The sequence below is a fragment of the Grus americana genome, chromosome Z, assembly GCF_028858705.1.
Source record: "Grus americana isolate bGruAme1 chromosome Z, bGruAme1.mat, whole genome shotgun sequence".
NCBI classification, from domain to species: Eukaryota; Metazoa; Chordata; class Aves; order Gruiformes; family Gruidae; genus Grus; species Grus americana.
Genome location: NC_072891.1, coordinates 76,777,444 through 76,797,239, shown reverse-complemented (window position 1 = coordinate 76,797,239; position 19,796 = coordinate 76,777,444). Strand labels below are relative to the sequence as shown.

Below are 19,796 nucleotides of genomic sequence, written 5' to 3'. Positions count from 1 at the left end.
AAATTATCATGAATTGTTGCTCTAGATATAAGTTGTTATTAAGCTTTGTACAGCAATGATGGTAAGGCCAGCACTCCTGTGGATGAGCTCAGGGAGCCTGGCAGAGAAAGAAGCATTAAGGTTATTGCCTAGTTCTTTCTCTTCTGATTTTAGCAGGTATTCTAGGATCAAAAAAGGAAAAGATGTCTATTCATCTATCTGCAGTTAAGAAAATCACAACACTACTTTATATACATATATATGTAATGTATGAAAGGGGTGCCGTTACTCTTTTTCTTTACTTTTCCTTCGTGACTTTCCACGTCTCTCCTCTTAACTATTGACTTCAGTCAGCATAGCCCTCAAAATAATGACACAGCTTGTATGTAACAGCATGGAACAATCAAAAGCAATGACTAGTCAGCAGCCTCCTCACGTGATATTCCAAGATCTACCAACATTAGGATGCTGCCCCATAAGTTGATTGATGTGAAGTCCTTGTGGTTTAAAAATAATGGGGCAGATTGTAGTGACATCAAAGCCTCTATCAGAGAAATTTACATTGCATCATCTCAGAGCCACTTTTATGGTATTAAGCCTCAACATACCTATGTAGGAATATTATCCCAGTTTCACAACTAAGTGGGAGGGAGAAGCCAAGAGAGGCAGAAAGGGGTTATCTTATCAAAGGTCACAGTGAGTTTGTGGCAAAGCTCAGTTTGGGCTCCTAGTCCTATGCTAAAACCCACAGATAGCAGCCCTTTGGCTCTGTAGAGCTGCTTTTCTGATTAGCAGCAACGGTCAATAGGCTTTATCACCTACCATGCTCTTGCTACGAGATGTATATGGCATGCTCTGATGTCTTTTTCATCCAAGGTCTATCCTCCAAGTAAATTGTATAGACGCATTCAAAATTTGAGGTTCAAATTCAAGTATCACTCTTTTGCAGAAATCCCATCTCTTTTTTTCATCTTGACTTCATTTGGCAGGAGTTGAGACAGGAACATAGGGGCACTGAGAGTATAGACGGAAATGCTGCAGACAATTTGAGTGGTAATGTTTCCTTTGTAACAAAATTCATTGAACGAGAATGCTTTTCTTCTGCACAATATTTACTGAAGCATTTTCATTAGAAGCTGAAGAGGGTCAGCCAATTTTTCGGTTAGTTCTGCTTCAACAGTAGTTGTTGCTTATTCTGGAAATCAAGTGGATAACCAGAAACCAGATATTAATGTGATTCATTTTAAATAGCCAAGAGAGGCAGAATTCAGATGGAAGGAACCTTCCATCAAGTTACGGTTACTTTTCATTGCCAGCTGGAAAGAAGTGCTTTATAGCAAGCTGTTCGAGAATGCAACTGCATTATGAATAGCTGAGTGATGTGTTAACAAGGATGAATTACATTTATTCAGTCTGGCTGAAGATGTTTTCTGTGTTTTCAAAAATCTGTTTGTTGAAAGAGCCATTAGTATCAAATATTTTGTCTTTATATGTCAGAATTAGTGTAATCTATGCCAAACCTCCTTACAAAAATAATGTGATTTAGGTGATATAGTGAAATTCACTGTCTGCAAAGGAGACAGAACAAATACAGACGGGTGAGGAGATGTTTAATCCTGCTTGCCTTTCTGATTTTCAATTATCTCCTTTTAGACAGCTGCAAGGGAAAACTGCACAGGAAACTTCCAAGTGTCTCTGGATGAATTCAATTACTTTGACCATCTCAACTGTTTTCTCATCACAAAGAAGAGAAATGGAAGCACATACTGGTACAGATGCCTTCTGGGTAGTGAGACGTAATGCTATTAGGGACAAAGGTAACATTGTACTTACAAACTAGGTCCTTTAAGTTTGACAGTGAAAAGATTAAAAACCTTATCCTATCCAGAACTGAAAAATCTATGTAGATATTATCCTGTATTTTCATTAAACAGATTTTTGTATGAAATAAGCTAAATCTGCCTAGGCTGTAAGGATCAGCATGTTGTGACACCGATCTGTCTTACCTCCATGAATCTTTAATTGTCTAAATAAATTAGCTGAGGGCAGGTGGCCTCAGAGCAGAAGTGATCTGTGACTAGTTTTAGTGGCTGATTCAAACCTGGGTCCAGATCATGAAGGCTGTTGGGAGTCTGTTGTGACCTAAACAAAGACTTTAACAATTTAAGTTGAACCTTGTATTACAATTTTCAGATTACAAAGAGAGTGAAGTACTGGAACAGATTGCTTGGGAATGCTGGGAATTCTGTACCACTGTCACTATAAAAAGCAGGTTAGACAAGTATGTCAGGAATCATTTATGTAGAGTTGATCTTAGAGCAGACAAACAGAATAGACGACTTCTCAATAGCCTTTTGACACGTATTTCCTATGACTGTCCTTTGAATTTAGATATGCAGACAACATACATGTAATTTAAAGTAGCCTTTGTGTGTAGTTTAATTATTTGGTGCTAAGTATGTCTTAAGCCGCAACTATTCAGCTGTTTAAGACATACTAGACTGGAATAAAACAAGGAGTTTTGTTCCATTCTAGGTCCTGTATTTTCTTCAACTGATACACTTCCTTGTCACTTTCTTTAAAGAATGTTCATATTAGAGTTTTTAACGTGTTCTCTTTATAATTATATATTCATATTTATTCAGGCTTGCTGCCAAAAATATTTTCTTGTTTGCTGTGTGGGGTGTTTATGAACACTCCTACTACTTTTTATGAAAGGAACAGTAGAAATTGCGGTGATTAGTGGGTCTGCAACTTGGTGGGCTGCTAAAGGAGAGAAAAATGTAACTTGCAAATAATTTTAAATATGCTGTGCAGAACAATTCCTCTCTGAATAATTTTTTCTTTTATACTGATAAACTACTTACCACCATTGAGAATGCATGTCTCCAATTTCAGTAATTTAAGATAGAAACACACAGTACTGACATATACAGTGTATTAATTCAAAAGCAAGGTTGTGTGTGATGTAACTGGTCAGTGCTGGAGAGTCAGGTCACTTTGTGTCCTGGTCAAGATGAATAAGGGTAGCGGAAGCTTAATAAAGATGTATATATGCTTAAGTAGGCAGGACAGTAATTAAAAAACACTGGAATGGAACAACTTATGTAAATAAAAGTTAATCAATAAAGCTGATAATTTTATGAAACTGAGTTTTGTTTCCATTTAAATCAGACACAGATTGTTTGGTCTTTGTTTTTATAACACAGCAGATACAGTAGTAAAATATCACGTTAAGCACTTAAATGCAATTGTAGTGGAGGACTTGACTGTGTTAGCATTAAAGGGCATTAATGTAAAGCCAACACAGCACATCAGGAAAACTTCTTCAGGAAGGTCATTGGAGCACATCAAAGATGCCTAAATCTACCTTTGTGTCAGGCTTCCCCCATTTATCTCCTTGGCACTTTACTACAGTTGTGATAACAGGGCAACTGCATTCGTAGGTCAATACAAGTTCATGTGGCCTTCTAAAATTCAGGTCTGCAGACATGAATAAGGACCATGAGCTTTAGGAGGATTACCATCCTTCTACTGCAGAAAACTCTTCAGGCAGTGCATCAGGTACTGATTACAACCAAAGTTTTGGGATCCACCTGTACTGCGGCGAAGGCCTACAATAGAAAGCATTATGAGTACCAATGGCAAGTGGCGTACAGTTAAACAACTTTCATACACCTGTGATGTGCCAACCTCGTGCAAGCTTGCAGACGGGTCCAGCAGAGCCCCTGAGCAGCCCTTCTTGTGTGTGGGTGGCCACTGGCGCCTTCCAGACGTGGGGCTATGGCATTGCCCCAGCAGGCCCAGGACCTCAACATCAACCAGAATCTGCTGCTTGGTCCCGTTTGCCGCCAGGGTAGGGGGCTCCCATAGTGGGCAGGTGGGGAGCAGCACAGCTGCATATACCAAGAAGCATAACTTTCCGGTCGCCTTTCCCCCCTTGCCAGGAATCATAAATAATCCTTCCCTCCACTTCTCAACCCACCCCCCCTCCCCGGGATTAAGGGCCGGCTGCTACAGACAGCAACAGCCCTTATCAGCTATGCCACTCGCCCGGCCGGGGCAGAGGCGGTGTCCTGGGGAAGGAAAGGGGTTGTGCCAGGGAAGACAGAAAAAAAAAAAAAAAAAAAAGGAAGAAAAGAGAGGGTTTTGCGGGCAAGGGCTCTTCGGCCGAGGGAGGAAAGGGGCCTCGCTGAGGGGAAAAACGGGGGGTGGCCCGAGGGCGCGGCGGCGGCGATAAGGGCCGCCTGTGGGTGCTTCCGCCCCGCCGGGAGGCAGGCGCTAGGAAAAGCACGACGGCCGGGGACTGCGGCCCTTCGCCCTCCCTTCGGGCTCTCCTCCCACCTTCCACCCCACGGGGAGGATGTGGAGACATCGGGGCCGCGCAACACCCAAGGGCTCGGAGGCGGCGGCGGGGACATGAGCCCGGGGGGCTGCTGGGTCCTGCAGCCGCTCCTGCTGCTGCTGCTGGCCCTGCTGCAGTGTGCGGGGCGGCGGCGGGGTAAGTGCGGCCCTGCTTACCTTCCTCGGGGCAGCGGCGGGGCCTTGGGCCGTTAGGGCGGCGCCCTTCGGCCGAGGAGGGGAAGGCGCGAAGGGGACGGGGAGCGTGGGGTGAGGACAGCTGCGGCGGGCGGATTGTGGCGTGGCGGCGGGCGCCTGTCCCGCCGAGACGTCGAGGGCCCGGCGGTGGCGGCGGAGGCAGGCCTCGGGGCGCCATGTTTCGCACCGTCTGTGGCGGCCGCGGCCTCGTGTGCCTGCCGGGTGAGAGGGCCTGGCCTGGGCGGGAGCCGCGCCTGGGGGAGCGCCTGGGTAGGACTCAAACCGTGAGATGACTTCAGTGCCGGAGTGAAAAAACGTGTGTTACTAAGGAGAAGTAAGTTGCGAAGTTTCATCTGCAGTAGTAAGGGAGGGAAAAAAAACGGTTTCTATCTCCTGGAGCAGCAATCTGAGGAGGACGCTCCCATGTCTTATCACAAGATTGAGGTATCATGAGAAAGTTATTACCGTGGCTGTTTTTAAATTTAAATTTTTTTATCTACATTGGCTACCATTGCATGCTGACAGTTTTTGTTTTCTGTTCTTAGTAGAAACACACATAAAAAGGTATATAAAAGCATTGAGAATTGGGAGTAGGAATCTATGATGCTTCCCGCGATTCTTAAGGCATTCAGAAATGCACTGTGAGTAAAACTGAAACACTGTGCGTGGGGAAGGGTGGCTTTATCACACTGATAACTTTGGTGTGTTAAAAAGGTTGGCTAGAGTGTTCAGCTGCCTTCTCCTTCCTGTTATGGTTATGTACTTAGACACCATGTAGAAGTACACAAAATTTTGTCAGAGCTGCTCTATGTGCAGTAAGACTTACGTTTTGTAAGAACCACACCATCCTTCTCAATCTTAGCTGTCTTAGCAGTATGGAATTTTTTACTCTTCTATGTCCAGCATCATGAGACAACATCAGCTTACGCAGTATTAGTTATAGCTTTAAAAATGTAAAAAATGGGTGTAAACACATACATACTTTGTCTGCATTCAAACTGTCCATTCTGAGGTTTATTGTTTGGAAAGCCAGTGCATATGTGAAGGTAACAGAAAGAGCTTACCAAAAATGGAGAGAAATGCACTAAAAGTGTGACTACAAATAAGAGAATAAGTTCATATTTTATTCTAGTTTCATGTATATTTGTAGCCCTATCGAATTGGAATAAATTAGGTTGTGTGTCATATGCTGCGAAACTACTTCTAATATAAATTCATTTCTCTCAAATGATTTTACTGTAAGCAATTTTCCTGCTGGTAACATTCTCAACATTATTTTTATGAATAACATTTATACCATATACATGTTGATGATAGAAGATACAAATAGGTTGATAAATAGCCCAAAAGTCTATGCATAAAAAATAGAAACAAGATAATAGAATAAATGAGGAAACAGAAATCAAGGCAAAAGGGAAAGAAAATGGAGAGAAGATTAATAATATTGGATAGAGCTATTTATATCTTCTAGACCTTGCTAGTTGCTGAAAAGCTGGGGGTTTTTTTGTGGTCAAAGAATAGATGGATGGAGAAAACTGTTCAGTATAGTTATTTTGTTTAATCCTTTATGTTTATTTTTTTATCTTTGGCCTCTGAATACTATGTCTGTGGTTTTCCTGTAAGCTTGAAAATGAGATGGGAGGAGATGGGATTTTATTCTATGTGTTTTAATCTGGATTTTATCTCCACTTTAAATTCTGTGCCAGTTACCCATGCCAGACCACCTTTATTGTCCTTAAAAAAAAAAAAAAGTAATTGCATCTTTTTGTTCTTAAAGCAGTTGTGACCAGATCAGTTCCAGATGTCTGTGCAACTTGCCACATTCATGCTACATGTCATCAAATTGAAGGAAAAAGTGTCTGCATCTGTAACTATGGATTTGTAGGCAATGGAAGAACTCATTGTCAAGGTAGGCTGCCTGTTTGTACAATGGCAAGAAACTGTGTGTGTTCCTAAAATGTTCTTTCTCAAGTAATATTAGTGAACTCTTTAAAACATGGTAAAAGCTTTGTCATTTCCTGGCAGAATTTCCAAAGCCTAGAATATGTGCAGATTGTTTTTCCTTTTTTTTTAAACAGCTAGCCATGTATTTTATTTTTACTTGATGTAAGTATTGTTTTGTACTTAGTTGCTTAACTATTTTATTCAGTTTCTGCTATATAATGAAGGATTTAAATTAATTTTGTCTCAGAAAATGTAGGGGTTTATAAAATACTTTTTAAAAAATGTATTGGAATGATTTATTTAATATTTTTATCTTAGCTTCAGCAAAGAAAAAAGAAATTAAATATGGTGGGCTTCACTTTATTATTCTTTTCAACCTATGCACCCTTGAACTGAAAACTAGACGATAAAACTGACAATTAGAATCAGTGCTTTTTTGCTGATTTTCCCAGTTAGATTACTGGGTAACTAAAAATTAATTTCATAAGTTGAAGGTTCTTAATAAAAGTGTGCATGCATACACATTTCTTAAGTGCAAATGTCTGTTACATGTAAAGTGTTGTTCAGCATTGTTTTATTACTGCAGCTGATGGTGTCCTTTTAATACAATTGCATACATGACAAATCAGTATGTGACTCAAAGGATGATGTCAAATGCTGTGTCTGAGTGTATATAATAGCTTACCACTGCTTAAAGGGGAAGGTCCCCACCTCTGATCTCTTCCCCTTCCATCACAAGCACTGGCATCTCCTGGGCCCTGCCCAGAGTTCAATTATCTCATTATTGTGGGAGAAGCGAAGCTGCACATTTTGCCATGTTAATTCTCCCCCAGTTGAGAGACCTGGGTAAGATCAGCACAAGTGCTGCAGCCAGCGCACACTGTAAGGAAGAGCAGAAGCGGACAGCAGGGCCTTCTGGTTTCAGCAGCTCTTAGATCAGCTCAAGCTTTGTCATGAAACTTTATTCACAGTTTCATCCAGGGACAGCAACCTCTGGTGGTCTAAATACTCCAGCTTACTAGCACTGTTTATATCCCAAATAACTTAGAAAGAAAAACAGTAAGGGGAAGTCTGGTTACACAAGGATGAGTGAGGAGGGGGGATACTCTACTTTTCTTAATCTCTCTGTGCTGTGTTTTAAATGTGCTGACAGATAAAGATGAATGCCAGATTGGAGCCGTCAAGATCTGTGGAAATCACACACTGTGTCATAATACACACGGAAGTTTTTACTGTGTTTGCCTTGATGGATACCGAGCCTCCAACAACAACAAGACGTTTATTCCCAATGATGGCACGAACTGCACAGGTAGACATCACAAAGAATCTTGACCACCAGGAATCCAGAACTTACTTTTCTACTGCACAAATCTTTTTTTTCTGTCAGTTTAGAACTTACTTTCTAAAACTGCATCAGAGCAGTTTCTGCTGTGGGTGCAAACACTTATTTGACATCTAGGTTCTAACAGCTATGAATTAGTTCCATTTTGCATTCTTTGTTGTGTTAGAATCATTGCTTCACAGTCACATTCAAGTAGTGATCTTCAGAAAAAGAAGCCAGATTTAAGAAAATAAGATGATACTTATCTTCCCACAGAATGTCATATTTGTATTTAGTGTAGAAAATCAGTCAGTTCCTTGTTACAGTAATGTTGTAACTGATTAAGATATTTGCAGATACGGGATTTTTCTGGGATTGTTGTAGCAGGAGACATGATTGGAAACTATTTGTCAGGTAAAACGGAAGCACTTCAAAAGGTATCTGGCAACAAAATTGAGAGTTTCCTCCTCCTGGATGCTTGAATACCAGGCAATGATAAGCTCCTTTGTTTCCCAGACAAGCCATCAGAAGCTACATAGAACCTTTCATGAAATGCTGTATTTGTTTTAAGCTTGGGTCCTACATTAATTAATTAAAAAAACCCCAAAGCTATTACCGAGTGCATATATTTTTCTCTGAATTTTTAGATATAGATGAATGCGAGGAGTCTGGGCTGTGTGGTAGCAATGCAAGATGTATGAATACTGAAGGCAGCTACAACTGTTACTGCAATGAAGGTTATAAATTGGAAAATGGAGAGCGTTCTTTTCATCCAGATGGGAGCGGAGTTTCATGCAAAGGTGAGAGTCTCTGGATGCTGTTTTTACTATCAGATAAAACCAGATCTTACGTGATATAGTAATACCTGCTCTGACCTGTGCTTTCAAGTCTGCAGGGCAGAAGCCCTCTTTGTGGACTTTGCCTGCTGCATGAATTTTTTTCTTCTTGGGTTCCAGTGATGTCTGGATGGTACAGTTGACACCAGATATGATTTGTACGGGCTTTCAGCAGTGATTCAGGTGTGCAGAGTCAGAGAAACTGAATAATGCCATGAGGGTGATGTAGTTACTGAATAGGAAGTGTGGTATAATCTACTTAAGTTTATATAATCCCGCGGCATGAAGGGGAAGGGAAAGGAGGATAAAGAGCTGGTAAGACAGGTCACATGAATGAAACAAGCCTAATAAAATAAGAATTCAGCTATTTATTCTACACTGTGCCACCTGCATAAATAAACTGTTTTGTTTATCTTGCCATAAAAAAAATAATTTGAAACCGTTCCTTCTTTCCTCTGTAATGTAGGCTTTCACAGATACAAAGTGCGAGCAGCATAAGATGTAGCTGTCAGAGTATGTAATGAACCCTGGCATCCTAGGTAGAAGGAACTGCCTCTATTATATCCAGCTGTCATTTCTGAATTACTGCAAGTCCACAAAGCTCACTGCCTGTACTTTGTCCAGTGCTTCCAGCTGGAGTGCTCTGCTTCGTTTTGCCAGAATTGCTGATAACACTGCTTATCTCACTGACTTGCCCCTCCACGTGCTGTGCAGTGTGTCTGTACTGACTGTGTCACTTGCAGAGTTGGACAAGGGAGCCCTGTCAAGCAGCTGTGCTGAAGGAATGTAGGTTTGTATGTAGGCTGGTTCAGTGAGACGGAGGAATTGAGGGGCAGATGATTTCATTTCAGCCTGTCCACTGTGCTTCACCTTTCCCATACACAGGGAAGTAAAGCTGTGCATTAGGGCCTGAAATTTTCCTCTAGTGCTGAAGGATCATTCAGCTGTTGCTGTAATGAGACTGACTTACGCAGAGCACCATCACATTGCAGTGTCTCCTCTTTGGTGTTGTGAATGGTTCCAGCTGTATGTTAGTAAAGGTGCAGCTCAATACCTGGATCACTGTGTTCCTCCAACTGTGGCCAGTAAATACTTCAACTGTAATCTTTGTACCCGTTTGGCGACCCCTCACATTCATCTGATTGGGTGTATTTTGTGAGGTGACCATCCAGTTCAGCTCATCTTAAAGTGGGTGTGTGTTGTGATTTTTTACTGTAAGATCTTTTAACTCAATCTCTTTGCAGAAATTGGATGTGGTTCCCCTCCTGAAATGGAGCATGGCTACATTGTGGGAAACTACAGCTCACTACTAGGAAGTGCGGTTCTTTATGAATGTAAAGAAGGATTTTACAGCGACGAGGGAAAGTTCTCATATTGCACTGCAAATGAAACTTGGGAACCTGCCACTTTAAGCTGTAAAGGTGAAAACAGTCTTAAATCTTTCTTAAATTTTTCATTAAGGGGGTTTATGCATGGGGAAGCGTGTTTGTGACAGTAGAGTGTTTCCTCAATCTGAAGGATAATTTTTCAAGATCTGGCTATTTGCAAAAAAAAGAAAAGGACAGGTGGTAAAATTGTGCCACCTCTTCTTGTTAGTGTAATGACATTTTCGATGCTGGTCCTTGCATTTTTACAGACACTGCAGTGTGTACTTGTGCCTGTGAACCAAGGCCTAGAAAACAACTAGATTTCTGTAGCATTTCATGGGAAGGGCCACTGAGTTGGAAGGCATCAGTGACCTCTCATGAAAAGAACAATTCTTCTGACAGCTTGTTAAGTTTTTTCCTGAGGTTGACTGCAGATGCAAAAGAGAGGCATCATACCACCCCTCATCTCTGGATAGCCTTCATGATTCTAAGAGCATTTGTGCATGAGCAAATGCTTTCACATCTCTGAAGTGTTGAGTTTCCTGTGAGCATCTTTAAAACTTCCACTTGCTTTGGTGTTCTAATCACCCATTCTGTTGAAATATTACTGCTATAAGTGCAGGGTTTTGCATTCCTCTGAGTAGTTAAGAAAGTCTGTATATTAGTTAGTGCTAGCTAACAGAAACTACACTGTGAATAACAATTCTACAGGAGAGAATTGTCATCCTTAAAATTATCACTTAGTGAGGAGAGGTCCTTCTCTCAAAATACAAAAGCTATCTTGGTTTCTAATTCTTTCCCCCCCCTTTTTTTTTTTCTTTGGGGGTGGATAGAAATGTGATGTTTTTATGTGTGTCCTTGGGAAGTTAATAACTAAAGTAAGGATGCTAAATCAGTGTGGCTGGGAAAAGTCAACTATTAAATATCACTAGAGAATTCATCAGAAAGAAAAGATAAAACAATTTAATACTAATTTACTGGAATCAAAAATGAAACAATTGAAACAACATTTTTCCCAAAAAATAAATAAATGAATTTGAAAACAAAAAGGAAGTGTCCAAAGTCTCTAGAGGTCTCTAACGGAAGCTTATGGAATGGAGTCCTTGTGAGTTGTTGGTACATTTGGTTTTTATTAAAATTTGTCAGTGATTGCTTTTTCATGTGATTTTTTTAATTTCTATAGTCAAACAGTAGGTCAGGTCAGAGTTTCTGAGCACATCTCTCATCATTAACTGAAATAAAACACATTGAACACCAAGAAACAGCCCATGAGTCTGAAATGACAAACTTATTTCTGCTTTGTACCTGCAAGCTCTTTTCCTGGATTTCAATTAGGACTTCTCTTTTTGTAAAACCAGCAAGTCTGATTTTTTTTTTTTTTTACTATTAGTAAAGGGAGCTTTAAATAATTCTTTAAACTCTGAGAGTTTCACTGATAAGTCTTTATTGCTAATTTAAAAATTTCTTCTGGCCAGTTGTAATGTCATCTTTTTCAGGAAAATCAATAAACTTGTCTTTGGTCTTCCTTCCTATGGTAATTTAACAGTTTATTTTATGTAGTCATGATGAAACTGGCCACTGAAGGTAGGTCAAATTTGCTAAGATGTGTGACCTAACATCCGGAGCAGATCACCCTTTTTATTTAAATATAAGGATGTAATGTGTTTTTGAAAAGTATAACTTCCCTTGAATATTAATAAAAGAATCGTCTTGAGATGAAAAGTCAGATAGTTTAATGGGAAGATATGATGTATGTGAAGAGGCGTAGTTAAACTGTTGAATGTGAGTGTTGTGTCATGCTAACGTGAAAGTCTTTTAGATGGTTGCTTACATTAGTGAATAGAGCAATTATTACAATGCATTTTGAATACTGTGTAGACTTTTGCTTTAACAGGAAGCTTTTGTATTGTGTGTTGTAACCTTTTCTATGACTTTGCATTTCTCTGGTCTTTGTGCACTTTTTAAAATTCCACTTCCTAAAGGCAGTTTCTGCTCATCTGCCTCCCTCTGACTGTTCCTCACTACAAGTGATGTAGAACCAGATTTGTAAAAGCAGGATAATCTTAAAGATTAAAAAAAAAACCCAGGACATTTTCTGTATACTAGCAGCTAGGCTGAGGAAGGAGTCACAGATCTAGTATGCCATTGTGAGAAAAAGGCAGAGAATCCATTTTATTTGGAAGCAGCTCTGGAGTAGCTACAGCACTCTTAGTCACAGTGGGGATGTTGCAGAGGACATGAGGGAGTGTTGGATTAACATAGAAGAGGATTAGTTGATAACAATGAAAGAAATATTTATGGGAGTGCAGCCATCATTATTTCTGGTGCTTGACTAACACATTTATCTTCCTCTTTCTTCCTCTCCCTAGGTGTGGATTGTGGGGTTCCACCTTCTGTTTTAAATGCACATCCAGCATCCGTAAGTGGGACCACATACAGAAGTGAAGTTACTTACAATTGTGCTCATGGTTACTTTATTGCAAGCGGCAATCAGACTACTGTCTGCAATGCCAAAGGACAGTGGGATGGTACTGATTTGGTGTGCAAAGGTAAATCAAATCTGCCTTCAGATTTAATTAACATAGATACTGTTTCAGCCACCATAATAAATAGCAGTTATCAGTTAGGACATCCTCTTTGGACACTCAGTTTATACAGTCTTCTGGCATATGAAGTTCAGTTACAAAACAGAAGCCATGTATTAAACAGTTTTGGTTTTTTTATCTGTGTTGCTAATGAAGTGGCAATAAATTGTTAAAAGCTAGCATTATAAGGACAAAATCCCAATGCATGTCAGGCACTGGGATTACCATGAGATGATGGCAGCCTAAATTGCTGCCATTTTTCTAGCTCAATATCTACTCTGTGGTTGAAGCCACTACTCAGAAATTGAACCACTATTAGATATTAGAGTCCCCTTAAAATTTCCATATTTGGAGAGCTTCCAGCTTGTTCTGATGATGCATAGTAGGTACATACATTCATACCCATTGGGATATGAAAAGGAAGGTAGTCGTGATGGAGGATGTATTGCCCATTGCAATGCATATGTTTAACTCTTCCTTTAAAGGTTGTACAGATCATGATTCTATAAACTTTGGCTTTTACTTCTTTGTTTTCCTTTTTTTGAGTAGAATTTCAGAATCACTTAAGATTATTTATTGAACAGTTTTTAAAGCACTTGTTTTCTGCATATAAGCTTTCATGAAGATAAGATTTTTCATTCTTATGTTGTTTACTTCTTATAAGTGAAGTGATGCAGAATCTTTTATTGGGGTGTAACATTCATTGGGGGTTTGAAAGGGAATTTTAACCCTAAATAATAATATTCCATTGATTTGATCTTCACTCTTTATTATTTTTTGTGGCCTAATTTTATTATGAAGCCCCTGGAAACAACTAAGGAAATGAATTAATTTATAAGTGCATTAGCCTGGTTTTCTAATAATCTCTGAAGTAGTCTGAATAATCCATCAAATTTTCCCCCAGAAGTGCTCTTTCTGTTTGTCTGTAACAGCTTCTCCTTTTTTCCAAAGCTTGAATTAAATTCACTAGCAAAGGAGCATAACCTTCTTGATGGTCTTCTTCCGTGTCACACCTTGGCCCATGTATCATTTTTCAGATCTGTTGTTACAAATTATAGGTAAAGGAATAAAGAGCACATGGGGGATAAGAAGAGTGTTGTGGGCAGATAGATCTATTTAGAAAAATTTGTTTAGATCCTTGTTCTCCATTTCTAAACAGGATACTCTGTTATTTTATGGTTCATCTTGAAGGTTAAATGCCCCACCCTGCTAGAAAGTCTCCAGTCACAAAATTCTGGGTTCTAAAGGGCTGGCCTGGCTTCTAGAAATCACTAGGAAGTGGAAAAAAGTGAAGTGTTTCTTGCTGGGACAATTCCATCTCTCTTCCTTAAACACTTTGATATGCCTTGCCTGTTTTCATTTTCAGGTTTTGTTATCCTGTTTTTTCTGTTGCAGAAATACACTGTGGCAAACCTTTGCTGATTCCACACACAGAAATGATCTGGGACAACTCTACCACTCTAGGAAGCAGAGTGTACTATCAGTGTAAAGAAGGATATTATTTTAATGGAGACAGGAATTTTTCAGAATGCACAACAGATCAGTTGTGGGAGAATATTACATACATATGCAAAGGTAAATATTACTGTAGGAAGTTGCTGTGGGATTTGCTGTTTAAATAGTTTCTCATTCCTGTTGTAAAGGTGGGAACAGAAGGAAGCACGAAGACAAGAAATCCCTTTCTAATTTACAATGTAGGGAACGTGATGTACTTCTGGATGGAAAGATCAAGCAAGAGAATGTTAACCATGAAACAATTTTTAGTGGATGCCACAGATCTTTCTGTAGCTGTCTTGCTTTTCATTTCAAACGGAAATGGCCTAATGCAACTGGAGTTGCTGAGAACCTTCAACTTTAAAAGCCAGGGAAATGTCAGGAGATAAGCAGAAGGCTTTTAACAGTATTTTGTTGTGGGCCTAATACCATGAAGTGCACTGTGATGGAAGTAGGGGTGATGGAATTCAAAACTTCTTTGTTTGTTTCTCTCATAATGCCCAAAGTAAAACTTGTTCATGGTTGCCTTTCTGGCCTATATCCAGTTGTCTGAATTTCAGTCCAGAAAGATTTTCTCAGAATAAGTCCTGAGAAGGGAGATCTGTAATGAAGATGTTGTCGTACTAGGCTTGGAAACAGGATGTACAGACATTTTAATAATAGCAAAAAATTAGCAGATGTTTTGGACTATTGCTGTTGTGCTCCTTAGTGGTGTTCTGTGTCCTTAGAAAGAGGTGTCACAAGATAGCAGTGCTGTCTTTTGCAGATGGTGATGTTCCTGTAGCTTTGTAATATCCATATTTTTCAAAAGGACTGGAAGTGTGTGTTTTGACTGCTACCACTTCACAGACCAAGCCTTTACCCAGAGAGTTGCCACTTGATGCCTCTCTTGACTCACTTGATGTCTTGAGCATTCACTGTGAATATAAAACGTGTGACATCAAATAAAATGAGCATGCAGAAAAGCAGTTCTCTCACTTTTTATAGTGCCCTAATAAAAATGGAACTGCTGTTGTCAGAAGTCATAATTCATATTTCATTTAGGCAATTTGCACAGCTGTACTTTCTGAATTTGTTTTGAAGCCAGCATTGTGTAGAGGGCTAAGTTTATCTGGTGTGTCAGTCTTTGCAACGCTGAGAGTTCTGTGTTGAGCACTCTGAAGCTTTGAAGGGCCTGAACCTGCAGACTGTACTCACAGAATTACCATGGATTTCAGCAAGAGCTTTGCCAGAGGCAAAAACGTAGACTGCAAGCTCTAGCTGCTGGATCAGAGAGCCAAAGAAGTCAGAGTTATGCTCAAATAGAATGGAAAAAACCTTAAAGAATAGCCTAACTGGTCCAGGCTCCTTTGAAAAAAAAAAAAAAAAATCATGAAGATGAAGTTAGTATAAAGGTCTTCAGCTTCATAACTTCTACATTTTCCACATTTACTAGAGGTAACGAATGACTTTCAAATGAAACGAAAATTCTCTTTCAGTAATGATGCCTATCAGCTGTATATGATCTTAAGGGTATGTGTAATTAATCAGTAATTCCCATTAAAATGAGAGAAAATCATGTACCATTCCAAAATAACTTATGATAGAAGTCAGAAAACCATTTGTCTTTTCCTACTGCCTGAAAAACCTCATTAGAAGTAAGGAAGTTAAGAAATTGCCATGAGCATGTTCCCTTTGACAAGTAATCACTTCTTCATTTCTTAGGCAGCAATTGCTATGGAATGCCCTTTATTTGCATCGTCTGTTGGCGTATATAGTAAATGTATGTGTGTATAAGTACGTTTGCTAGTAGCTGATTTAAATATTAAAAAATTGCTTAACAAAATTAATTTTACTGACAGGTACTGATAGGATTAAGCCATCAGCAGTGAAGTCTGGCAGTAGTCAGCTGAATTACAGTCTTCCTTTCCCAACCCCCGATTTGTATACATAAACTTGAAACTAAAGTGCAGGGAACATACCAGCATTTAAATGCCTGCAGTCCAGTATGCTCAATGTGTGAGTCTGGACATCCTGTACAGCTTGTCCTGGAAGAACTTGTTTTTCCCCTGCAGAGCAGGAATGCATGGTTTCATTTATTTTCATTGCAGAAATGGTGTATTCCAGGCACACATTGTGTTGAGCTCTGGTGGGATTTCATGGCAAATCTGCTAAGTTTTTTTCAGAGTGAAAACAAGGTCCTCTTGTGGGAATAATGTTTCAGTTTGTTTCAGGGAAGGGCTTTGGCTATAAAGCACTGTAGCATGCAGTGGTGGAATACAAGATAGTCTGAAACAAGAAGCTTGGTTTTCCCATTGTGAATTTCAGAGGAGAAATTGTCAATTTGAGCTTTTTTTGGTAATTATATTTATCTTACTGAGAGAAGTTGTTCTGAGGGTGGGCTCAAAATGGGACATAAGGTAACAATACTTAGAGTTGCCTTTTTTTATAAAAGGGAAAAGTATAAAATGAAGGCTTCCTACACGTTTTTCTTTTTGAGTGAATTCCAAAAAGAAGGACGTTTTTTGATTTATCATGGCTGGAAGAAGGCTAGAGATAAGGTGATTTGTGCTGTGGCTATCTAACCAAGACGCTTGTTCCTAAATCTGCACTTGCAAATGGCACAGTGTGCAATGTATATCATAAGCTATTGCCAAGTCCATGAAGAGTGTCTTTTTGAGAAAGGCAGGGAGAGGAACTGGAGGGTGTCTGAAATAGAAAAGTATAAATGAGTTGGTTTTGTTTTTCATTGAACTTGGATACAAATGTTTGATAGCAAAAGGTCAGGAAGGGCTAACACAGATGCTGAAGTAAGATCTTTTCCCCTTGTAATATGTGTAGATTGTAGATGTGCACGTACGTGCACACATACACACACACACACAGAGTTTAACTTTTTGAGAACTTCTTTCTTGGGCATCCAGGGAAAGTTAAGATGAATTACAGTAAATAGGGTACTCACAAGGTTGCTTTGCTCTTAATACCTTGTGCAGCTTTAAAACTGGTACTTTTTCCAATCTTCTTCACAGTTATGATGGGATCAGTTCATGCACAAATGGGGCAGTGTCTGATGCAGTTTATGTTAATTAGACAGTTGTTACAGATATTTTGGAGGGAAGTAGTCCCTTTACCTACTGCAGCTCTTCATCCTGTTTGCGGAGTCTTCCCTTCTACTATTCATCAAGCTTTTTCCAATTTTCCAGTCCCAAGTCCTAGAGATACCCTTGTCATGGAGAGCTTTTTCACAGTATCTGATCTATTCTTTCTGTAGCAATTGGCTCTAATCCCAGCTATAAGCACATAGGCTGGGTTGGCTGTTGCTCACTATTCTGATCCTAGAAAACTCATTCTCTGTGTCTGTTTTCTCTGGAGATTGTTAGTATTCAGTGTGTTTAGCATCTGTTGGTTTGGGTAGCAATGATGCGGTGTCTTAAGAAAGACAAACAGTTTCTCCAATTTCCTTATTTTTATCAAAGGAAAAGATTATTTAATGCAGAGTTGCATTTTAACTTCTCAGTATTTAAATAAGTCTCCAGTACCACTATTCACTATACTATTAGAAATGCATTTATTATAGTGGTTTTGATATATTAAGTAAAATACTGTCCGTGCAAAGGAAGCAATTGCTGCACGTGGGTGCTACACGTCCATGGATATGTAAAGAGGCTGGAGGAGGGAGTGAATCTGACCTATATGGACAGGTAATGCACATTATTGGTAAAGCATTCCAAAACTCAGGCAGCAGGAAGTAGCTGATGTAGTCAAAAAAGAAAATTGACCTCTATGTCCCTTTAGTGCTGAGTAGTGTTAGGCAGTAAGGGCTGTCAGCAGATTGTAGGCTTCATGTGCATGGTGTATAGAGGAAAAGATGATCCAGTCCCAACGTATTATGAACCTGTAACTCAGGGCAAAAATCATTCTTCACACCAATACACATTCAGTCTGAGCCTGAGCTTGGAGCTTCTGTGTCATAAACTTTTGTGTGCGTGCTCTTTTTTACATTACCTCCTACTAAATTCAATGTGAACTATCCCTCTTTCACCAAAGGTTAATTTTCTGTTTCAGAATGCTTCATTTTTCTGTGTTGTGACTCCTCATCCACAAATAGAATTTAGCTGTGTGTCTTTACCTCTGGAGATTTTGTTGAGATAATGTCGAGCTTGGGTATTATGGTAGCGAGGAGTGTCTTCAAAACATCAAAAGAATAAGGCGTTAGTTGGTTCTGAGCCATTTCCCAGAAAATGGGTGTTGTATGCCAGCAGTGAAAATCTTAACAGATGAAGAGAGTGGAGGATACTTGCTAAATACATGCTGCAGAGATTTGAAGGTTTAGAGGGAAGAGCAGTTTGATGAATCAGTCCAGAGAAGGCATAACAGATTGTCCACACTGTGCACTTGAAAACGTTGCAGAAGAGGAAAAGAATACTTTCATAATGAAAAAAAAAAAACCAAACCCTTGAAAAAAAATGAAGAGCGAAATCTGAATCTAGTCTGGAATAAACAGAGCAGGATCATCCTTCAGGTATAATTTAACTGTAAACCTACAGCAAAGATAATTTGCATGCAACTGAGGAGGTCTAGTTACTCTGTTTTTAATCCAGAGTTGTTTTCCCTTTGCTTTCACTTTCCCTCCCTTCTCCTGTGCTTCATCGCTCTTTTTCCAGTGACTGATTTCCCCTCTGGCTAGAATGCTCTGAGATGTCAGGTTTTGCATCCTTACTTGTACAGTAGAGATGTTTCTGTGGTGGCAGCATCAGTAATTTCCACACAACAATGAATGGGTTAACTGTCACTCTCGTAACTTTTATTCACAGCCATGTGTAAATAGTTCATGTCAACGGTTATGACCTTAATAGAAAAGGTGTCACTCACATCTGTGGGCATTGATTCAAACCCCATGGTTCTGTAGGAATAAGAACGCCGTCAAACAATTAGGATAATTATAGTCATCAGTGAAAAAGATCTGATCAGCCTGAGTTCTTGTAAAGGCCTAATTTGATACGTTAAATCCAGACAGCTAGTAATCTGGTAATTTCTTTAGTTGCCTGGAAGAACACAGTTGGAGTCTGTGTAGTGGGAGGTGCTACTTCTTAGATCGAAGTGATGCAACCCTGTGACAATTAAACAAAAAGATGTAGCTTTTTGCAGGGCTATTTATGCTTTTGTCTGTCTGTTTGTTTGTTTCTTTCTTTGAAACTGAATTAATAATTACCCAGTTTGTGATTGCAAATACTAGTCTCGGGAGCCTTTTTCAGCTGGGGGGTAGATCATGCGCTTTTCTAATCCCAGCCCATCTAATCCCATCTAGGCTGACACTCTTGATTGATACATCTTTCCTCTGTAAGTATGCTCACAATTGCATCTCTTATGTTCTTGTCAGTCTGGTTCAATACATGAATTACTCTGCTCCTGATTGTCTCTTGGTAACATTTTAGACCAAAGGAAGTAGTAAATCATTAGCTATCTCTGTTCCTTCCTGCATGACTGTTTCTGCCTACAGCTTTGCTGTTTCTTTGTGGATTTCCTCTGTGTAAAGTGTGGGGCTGAAGGTGAAAACGTGCTGAAATTTTGCAGTGTTATTTAAACTGGAAGCAAGGATGTTACTCAAAATGTGAAAAAGTCATAAAAACTTCTTGTGCTACCCTAAAAGGTATAAATACTGAAGATACTTCTTTGTAAAATAAATTCCATATGTAATTGTGAAAGCTACTGTGCAAGAGGAGTTTGCCTATATGCTATGGAACAGGTGCCT

The 19,796-nt window shown here is 39.6% G+C and overlaps 1 protein-coding gene across 7 annotated transcripts in view; it reads left to right on the top strand.

The window, feature by feature from the left end:
• The first annotated feature begins 4,246 nt into the window (after nucleotides 1-4,246).
• The window catches only part of SUSD1 (sushi domain containing 1), a 49,840-nt gene continuing 34,290 nt past the window's right edge, over nucleotides 4,247-19,796 (top strand). For 3 of the 7 annotated variants that reach the window (XM_054810010.1, XM_054810005.1, XM_054810007.1), the window contains exons 1-7: nucleotides 4,247-4,480; nucleotides 6,296-6,427; nucleotides 7,616-7,771; nucleotides 8,431-8,583; nucleotides 9,864-10,040; nucleotides 12,356-12,535; nucleotides 13,967-14,146. In XM_054810010.1, the coding sequence (XP_054665985.1) occupies nucleotides 4,399-4,480; nucleotides 6,296-6,427; nucleotides 7,616-7,771; nucleotides 8,431-8,583; nucleotides 9,864-10,040; nucleotides 12,356-12,535; nucleotides 13,967-14,146 (1,060 nt within the window). In that variant the 5' untranslated portion in view covers nucleotides 4,247-4,398. Of the gene's footprint in view, nucleotides 4,481-4,759; nucleotides 4,963-5,111; nucleotides 5,160-6,295; nucleotides 6,428-7,615; nucleotides 7,772-8,430; nucleotides 8,584-9,863; nucleotides 10,041-12,355; nucleotides 12,536-13,966; nucleotides 14,147-19,796 lie in introns of those variants that run through there. The other 4 variants (XM_054810006.1, XM_054810011.1, XM_054810012.1 and 1 more) reach the window with 4 other exon arrangements.